This window comes from Priapulus caudatus, unplaced genomic scaffold (genome assembly GCF_000485595.1).
Source record: "Priapulus caudatus unplaced genomic scaffold, Priapulus_caudatus-5.0.1 Scaffold1752, whole genome shotgun sequence".
Classification (NCBI taxonomy): Eukaryota; Metazoa; Priapulida; class Priapulimorpha; order Priapulimorphida; family Priapulidae; genus Priapulus; species Priapulus caudatus.
The window spans coordinates 24,476-33,119 of record NW_014578813.1 but is presented as its reverse complement, the minus strand read 5'-3'; the positions used below and the strand labels follow the sequence as shown (position 1 = coordinate 33,119).

The 8,644-nt window shown below is 50.0% G+C and overlaps 1 protein-coding gene across 1 annotated transcript in view; it reads right to left on the bottom strand.

Annotated features, from left to right (window-relative positions):
- Window positions 1–8,644, bottom strand: part of LOC106817518 — a 47,783-nt gene that overhangs the window by 20,569 nt on the left and 18,570 nt on the right. Inside the window, exons 12-18 of the mRNA XM_014822187.1 lie at window positions 3,258–3,461; window positions 2,801–2,914; window positions 2,307–2,459; window positions 2,036–2,150; window positions 1,553–1,659; window positions 1,184–1,332; window positions 689–868 (exon numbers count right to left, since the gene is read on the bottom strand). Of these exons, the coding sequence (XP_014677673.1) occupies window positions 689–868; window positions 1,184–1,332; window positions 1,553–1,659; window positions 2,036–2,150; window positions 2,307–2,459; window positions 2,801–2,914; window positions 3,258–3,461 (1,022 nt within the window). The remainder of the gene's footprint in view (window positions 1–688; window positions 869–1,183; window positions 1,333–1,552; window positions 1,660–2,035; window positions 2,151–2,306; window positions 2,460–2,800; window positions 2,915–3,257; window positions 3,462–8,644) is intronic.

Genomic DNA, 8,644 nt, shown 5'->3' with positions numbered 1-8,644 from the left:
AAGCACATAGATGAACACAGGTACATAGATGAACACAGGTACATAGATGACAGAGGTACATAGATGACCACAGGTACATAGGTGACACAAGTACATAGATGAACACAGGTACATAGATGAACACAGGTACATAGATGACAGAGGTACATAGATGACCACATGTACATAGGTGACCACAGGTACATAGATGACCACAGGTACATAGGTGACCACAGGTACATAGATGACCACATGTACATAGATGAACACAGGTACATAGATGACACAGGTACATAGGTGACCACAGGCACATAGGTGACACATGTACATAGATGACACAGGTACATAGATGACCACAGGTACATAGGTGACCACAGGTACATAGATTACCACATGTACATAGATGACCACAGGTACATAGGTGACCACAGGTACATAGGTGACCACATGTTCATAGGTGACCACAGGTACATAGATTACCACATGTACATAGATGACCACAGGTACATAGGTGACCACAGGTACATAGGTGACCACAGGTACATAGATGACCACATGTTCATAGGTGACCACAGGTACATAGATGACCACAGGTACATAGATGACCACAGGTACATAGGTGACCACATGTCTATGTACCTGTGGTCACCTATGTACCTGTGGTCATCTATGTACCTGTGTCATCTATGTACATGTGTCACCTATGTACCTGTGGTCACCTATGTACCTGTGGTCACCTATGTACCTGTGGTCATCTATGTATCTGTGGTCACCTATGTACCTGTGGTCACCTATGTACCTGTGGTCATCTATGTACATGTGGTCATCTATGTACCTGTGGTCACCTATGTACCTGTGGTCACCTATGTATCTGTGGTCATCTATGTACCTGTGTCACCTATGTACCTGTGGTCACCTATGTACCTGTGGTCATCTATGTACATGTGGTAATCTATGTACCTGTGGTCACCTATGTACCTGTGGTCACCTATGAATGACCACAGGTACATAGGTGACCACATGTACATAGGTGACCACATGTACATAGATGACCACAGGTACATAGATGACCACAGGTACATATGTGATCACAGGTACATAGGTGACCACAGGTACATAGGTGACACATGTACATAGATGACCACATGTACATAGGTGACCACAGGTACATAGGTGACCATGCTGTAGTCCTGCTCTATCATACCTGAAGCTGATGCAGTTGACAGCTACTGAGTCCAGACATTCTAGATGGACAGCTAGTGATGGCTCTCCGACCAGCTCCGGGTCCATGGCAGCTGTTTGCTCCTCATCCATGAATCTACACCTGTACAGATATCCGGTATCGTAGCCATCCTGTAGAAAACACACAAGATCTGTTACCGTCAATGCTGCTGCTGCTGCTGCTGCTACTACTAGTGCTGCTACTGCTGCTACTGCTGCCGTTGTTACTAAAGTTGCTGCTGCTGCTGCTGCTATTCCAATAGTAATGCCAGTAAGAAAACATGTGACGTGTTTTTCAGTAGAGAATGGTGTAATTGCAGTGAGATGAACGGTCATGTAGCTCAACACGCACCATGGTCAACCAGAACATGCCGGGCGTGCTGGAGTAGAAGCCCTGCAGGATAGCGCTGGGTTCATCCGGGTAGAACAATGGCTCCTCTTCTTCCTCCTCCTCCTCATCTACACACAACAGCCCCCGCATCATACATGAGAACATACAGTCACACACACAGAGAATGCTATATAGAGAGAGGAGAGGAGAGGGAAAGAGAGAGAGAGAGAAAGAGAGAGAGAGAGAGACAGAGAGAGAGAGTTAGAGAGACAGTGAGTGAAAATTTTATATTCTAGAAGTCTTAGAGGAGGAACGAAGGGAATGATAGACAGGGATAAAGACAAAGATGGAGATATCAAAGAGAGCGAGAGAGGGTGGAGAGGAGTGAGAGAGAGAGAGAATTCTACTCCAGAAGGCTTAGATGAGACTTCTCCACACGTTATACACATATATGTGAACTGTTGCTGCATTGCTTCCTAAAGAACATACATGTCATAACTTCACCTTCTTCTTCCTCTTCGGGTTCCATGCCCTTTGCCTTCAACCGCTTTATCCTTTCCTCCTTCTCCTTTTGCCGCTTATTCTTCTCCTCTTCTTTTCTCTTTCTCTCCTCTGCTCTCTGTGTGCAAAAAAGGGGAATTTAAACTTGTAACTTTACGATGTTTCTGGCAGTTCTTCTGAGAAAAGTTCATGTTAAGGCTAATATTGTTTTTGACTGCGATCCCCATATTAACGTCCATCATGGGCTAGATTGGAGGGTCGCAGCTATACAGACCTTGATCTTAGACTTCACGCTCTTGAACGTGAATGTTCGCGAGTTGAGATTCGTCATGTGGTAGGTCTTCTTGCTGTCATGGTCGCCGTGCTTCGGTGCTGCCACCTCCACCACGCGTCCATCACAGCAGCTGATCAGCAGACGACTGTCCGACTGAAACGCGGCAACGCACAATCAACGATCACCGATCCGAGTGTCAAATTTGGGAAAGTCAAACTATTTTTAGGGAAGGGCGGTGGGTAAGTAATTGGTTAGTAGTTAGGGTAAGTGTTGCCTTGTTAGAGTAATTTAGGTTGCTGTGGCAAGTTGGAGAGAAATCAAAGAAACATTATTTCCTTCAGGAAACTGGAGAGTGTGGGGTCTCAAAGAAAGGATACCATCATAAAATTCTAGACAGATCCATTAAGCCACTGCATCCGTGTCGATAGAATCATGCAGCCGGTGATTGTCAGGGTGGTGGGATGCTGCGCATGCAATGATGTTCGCATACTTACAGACTCTGCAGGTGTCCAGGTGAGGTAGGTAGCTGAAGCTGGCACTGTGATGAAGCCCAGGGGACTGAGAGCATTATTTCCCACGTGGAAGAAGAAGATGGTGTTGTCAGCTCCCTGCATGGAGTAACATAACTATCTAGCGTATCGTGCAACAAATCATAACTACTGCAATAACAGATAACGATGCGTGCCTGTGAGCCTCTACCTCTACATCACCTCTTCCCTGTGCTCCTCCTCTCCCCCACTGCTCTCTCGGTTCCTTCCTTCCCTCTTCCCTCTCACCCTCCCCTCCCCTTTCCTCGTCTTATTTCCCCTCCCCTCCTCCTCCCCTTCCTTTTACTCATCCCCTCTCCCCTTCCCTGTCCTTTCCCTTCTCCCTTTCCTTTCGTTTACCCATCCTTCTCACCCATCCTTCTCACCCATCTTCACTCCCCTCCCCCCCCCTCCCATCACTCACGGCGGTGGCTAGCAGGCTGGATGAGGCATCGAGGGCGATGGCTGTGACACGGCCGCTGTGAGGCTTGTACACCTGTGTGAGCACCAGCTCGCTGCTGCCGCGTTGCTGCGACGATATGTCCTGCTCCACACGCTGCACGAGACTCAGCACACGCACCACGCCGTCGCTGAAGCCTGCAACCAGCGTAGAGCCGCGCCGGTCCACCTGCAAGGCAAGCATAGAGTCATAGAGCCGCGCCGGTCCACCTTCTACCTTCCTGTCCACGCGTACGCTACCTTCCTGTCCGCGCGTACGCTACTTTCCTGTCCGTGCGTACGCTACCTTCCTGTCCGCGCGTACGCTACCTTCCTGTCCAGGCGTAGGTGAGGAGGGAGTTCGTCGTTATGTTGCAGTAGCTTGCGGAACTGATGACGTAGCGTGTTGATCTTCCGTCGGCATGCTTGCTTCTTTGCCTCCGAAGCCTTCAGACATCGGTCACTCTCAGCCTTCTGTTTAGCATCCTCGATGCTGTGATAATTAGTCACAACAATTAATAATAATTATTTAACTATAATTAATGCACGGTAAAGTGCGTGAGCTGGCAGCCCCGCATGCTGCTAGCAGTGCAGAGTGAATCTTGTCATGACGTCACATCTTGTCAGTGTGAAGCAGGTGCCGCCGAATTTATCATCGTCGGTCTGATCGTTACCTGTAGTAGTTAGGATCATCAATGTCATCTATCTTCCTCTCTGCCACGTGTTTCTGGGGGAAGAAACGCGTGCGAATGTTAGCATCACGGTATTCCATACCTCTCCCATACACCACGCACATGCCGGTGTGGTGGTTATTCCTTACCTCTCCCTTACACCACGCATATGCCGGTGTGGTGGTTATCCCATACACCACGCACATGCCGGTGTGGTGGTTATTCCTTACCTCTCCCTTACACCACGCACATGCCGGTGTGGTGGTTATTCTTTACCTCTCCCTTACACCACGCACATGCCGGTGTGGTGGTTATTCCTTACACCACGCACATGCCGGTGTGGTGGTTATTCCCTACCTCTCCCTTACACCACGCACATGCCGGTGTGGTGGTTATTCCCTACCTCTCCCTTACACCACGCACATGCCGGTGTGGTGGTTATTCCCTACCTCTCCCTTACACCATGCTCGGGGCGCGTCTATTCAAGTCTGCCTCCATGCAGCGGTAGATAAACACGTTGCCATCGGCGCCCGTCGTCACGACGAAGCGACCGTCGTAGCCGTGGCGGACGCGCGTCACGTGACCGTAGCCATTGTCATGCATCGTCAGCGTCCACTGCACGCCTAGCTCGTCTGTAAACAAACAAACAAATAAACGCGTGTGAGATTCAATCACATGGCTGCTGGGACGTGATTCTCTCCTCACTGATCGACCCATTTCAATTTTCATGAACTTTTTAATTTACTACAGTTCTTTTTAATTTACTGAACATTTCAATTCCCGACCTTTTAATTCCCTAGATGAAAGATACTGTCACACTGATAACTAGCCTGTTCGATCACACTAGGCTGATAGTTATATCCCCTTGACAGCGTGAGTTTAGTAGAGAAGAGGAGGTCGCACTCACGATAATCCCTGGGCTTCCTCTCGCAGCGTCTGTATCCTCACGGCTCATTAGCGAGTCCCATCAGTAGCTGCCTGTTGTTCTCACTGCAATCAACGTCAGCAGCTGTGTTACACACTGTACACAGTCTCCGTCCACGATCACCAGTGTCTAGCTGGGGCGCTGTCCGGCGCGAACACCAGCAGGCAAGAGAGAATGCCATGAGCCAATGGTAAAGATCAATTACACAGGTAACATAGGTGAACGACAAGTAGCATAGATGAACACAGGTAGGTAGATGAACACAAGGTACATAGATGAACAGAGGTACATAGATGAACGCACATGTATCATAGTTGACCACAGGTTAGCATAGATGACCTAAGCACAGGCACAATAGGTGACCACAGGTCATAGATACCCACAGGTACATTAGATGAACCAGCAGTACTAGATGACGCCCAGGTACATAGGTGACAGACATGTGCACTATAAGGTGACCAATTAATGGATGACCACATTGTACATAGATGACGCAAGCAGGTTACATAGATGACCACAGGAGCATAATGTGCATCACAGGCATAGGCGTCCAGTACTGGGTGAAGTCCATGATAGTAGACCACAGTGCTACATGTACCATGGCCATCGGTACATAGGTGACCAAGTCATGGACATGCTGTAGTCTGCTCTATCATAACGCTGAAGCTGATGCAGTTGACAGCTACTGCGTCCAGACATTCTAGATGGACAGCTAGTGATGGCTCTCCGACCAGCTCCGGGTCCATGGCAGCTGTTCTGCATCCTGCATCAGCATGAATGCTACACACCTGTACAGATATCCGGCGTATCGTTTAGCCATCGCCGTAGAAACACAACACAGATCCTGTTACCGTCAATGCTGCTGCTGGCTGCTGCATGCACTACTAGGCTCTAGACTCGGCTGCTACTGCTGCCGTTGTTTACAAAGTTGCTGCTGCTTGCTGCGCTATCCAATAGTGAATGCCAGTAAAAGAAAACTAATGTGACGTGTTTTTCAGTAAGCAGAATGGTGTAATTGCAGTGAAGATGAAGCGGTCATGTAGCTCAACACGCACAGCCAATGGCTCAGACACAGTCAGAAAGCAAGCCGGCGTGGCTGGAGTAGAAGCTCCTGCAGGGTAGCGGCTGGGTTCATCCGGGTAGAACAATGGCCTCCCCTCTTCTTCCTCCTCCTCCTCATCTACACACAACAGCCTCCCGCATCATACATGAGAAACATGACAGTCAACACACCAGAGAATGCGCTATATAGAGAGAGGAGAGGAGAGGGAAAGAGAGAGAGAGAGAAAGAGAGAGAGAGAGAGACAGAGAGAGAGAGTTAGAGAGACACGTGAGTGAAAATTTTATTATTCTAGAAGTCTAGAGGAGGAACGAAGGGAATGAATAGACAGGGATAAAGACAAAGATGGAGATATCAAAAGAGAGCGAGAGAGGGTGAGAGGAGTGAGCAGAGAAGAGAGAATTCTACTCCAGAAGGCTTAGATGAGACCTCTCTCACACGTTATACACATATATGTGAACTGTTTCTGCATTGCTTCCTAAAGAACATACATGTCATAACTTCACCTTCTCTTCTCTTCCGTGTTCCATGCGCCTTTGCCTTCAACCCGCTTTATCCTTTCGCTCCTTCCTCCTTTTGGCCGCTTATTCTTCTCCTCTTCTTTTCTCTTTCTCGTCCTCTGCCTCTCTGTGTGCAAAAAAGGCGAATTTAAACTTGTAACTCTTTACGATGTTTCTGGCAGTTCTTCTGAGAAAAGTTCATGTTAAGGCTAATATTGTTTTTGTGACTGCGATCCCCATATTAACGTCCATCATGGGCTAGATTGGAGGGTCGCAGCTATACAGACCTTGATCTATACTTCCACGCTCTTGAACGTGAATGTTCGCGAGTTGAGATTCGTCATGTGGTAGGTCTTCTTGCTGTCATGGTCGCCGTGCTTCGGTGCGCACCGCTCCCACGCGTCCGATCACAGCAGCTGATCGAGCAGACGACTGTCCGACTGAAACGGCGGCACGAGCAACACAAGGATCACGCGATCCGAGTGTCAAAATTTGGGAAAGTCAAACTATTTTTTAGGGAAGGGCGGTGGTTAAGTAATTGGTTAGTAGTTAGGGTAAGTGTTGCCTTGTTAGAGTAATTTAGGTTGCTGTGGCAAGTTGGAGAGAAATCAAAGAAACCATTTATTTCCTTCAGGAAACTGGAGAGTGTGGCTCAAAGAAAGGATACCATCATAAAATTCTAGACAGATCCATTAACCACTGCATCCGTGTCGATAGAATCATGCAGCCGGTGATTGTCAGGGTGGTGGGATGCTGCGCATGCAATGATGTTCGCATACTGACAGACTCTGCAGGTGTCCAGGTGAGGTAGGTAGCTGAAGCTGGCACTGTGATGAAGCCGCAGGGGAACTGAGAGCATTATTTCCCACGTGGAAGAAGAAGATGTGTTGTAGCTCCCTGCATGGAGTAACATAACTATCTTAGCGTATCGTGGCCAACCAATCATAACTACTCGCAATAACAGATAACGATGCGTGGGCCTGTGAGCCTCTACCTCACATCACCTCTTCCCTGTGCTCCTCCTCTCCCCCACTGCTCTCTCGTCCTTCCTTCCCTCTTCCCGCTCTCAACCCTCCCGTCCCCTTTCTCTCGTCTTAATTTCCCCTCCCCTCCCTCCTCACCCCTTCCTTTTACTCATCCCCTCTCCCCTTCCCTGCCTTTCCCTTCTTCCCTTTCCTTTCGTTTAGCCATCCTTCTCACGCCATCCTTCTCACCCATCTTCACCTCCCTCCCCCCCCCTCCCATCACTCACGGCGGTGGCTAGCAGCGCTGATGAGGCCATCGAGGGCGATGGCTGTGACAGCGGCCGGCTGTGAGGCTTGTTACACCTGTGTGAGCACCAGCTCGCTGCTGCCGGCGTTGCTGCGACGATATGTCCTCTCCACAACGATGCAGCGAAGACGAGCGAGAGCGCGCACCAACGCCGTCGCTGAAGCCTGCAACCAGCGTAGAGCGCGCCGGTCCACCTGCAAGGCAAGCATAGAGTCATAGACCGGCGGTCCACCTGCAAGGCAAGCATAGAGTCATAGAGCCGCGCCGGTCCACCTACAAGGCAAGCATAGAGTCATAAAGCCGCGCCGGTCCACCTGTAAGGCAAGCATAGAGTCATAGAGCCGCGCCGGTCCACGCTACAAGGCAAGCATAAGAGTCAAGAGGCCGCGCCGGTCCCACCTGTAAGGCAAGCATAGAGTCATAGAGCCGTGCCGGTCCGCCCAAGGCAAGCATAAGAGTCATAGAGCCGTGCCGGTCCACCTGCAAGGCAAGCATAGAGTCATAGAGGCGCGCCGGTCTGCCTACAAGGCAAGCATAGAGTCATACGAGCCGGCCGGTCCACCTGTAAGGCAAGCATAGAGTCATAGAGCCGTGCCGGTCCGCCTTACAAGGCAAGCATAGAGTCATAGAGCCGTGCCGGTCCACCTGCAAGGCAAGCATCAGAGTCATAGAGCCGCGCCGGTCTGCCTACAAGGCAAGCATAGAGTCATAGAGCCCGACCGGTCCACCTGTAAGGCAAGCATAGAGTCATAGAGAGCCGCGCCGGTCCACACTGCAAGGCAGCATAGAGTCATAGAGCCGCGCCGGTCCGCCTACAAGGCAAGCATAGAGTCATCGAGCCGCGCCGGTCCACCTGCAAGGCAAGCATAGAGTCATAGAGCCACGCCGGTACACTTGTATTGCAAGCATAGAGTCATAGAGCCGCGCCGGTCCACCTGCAAGGCA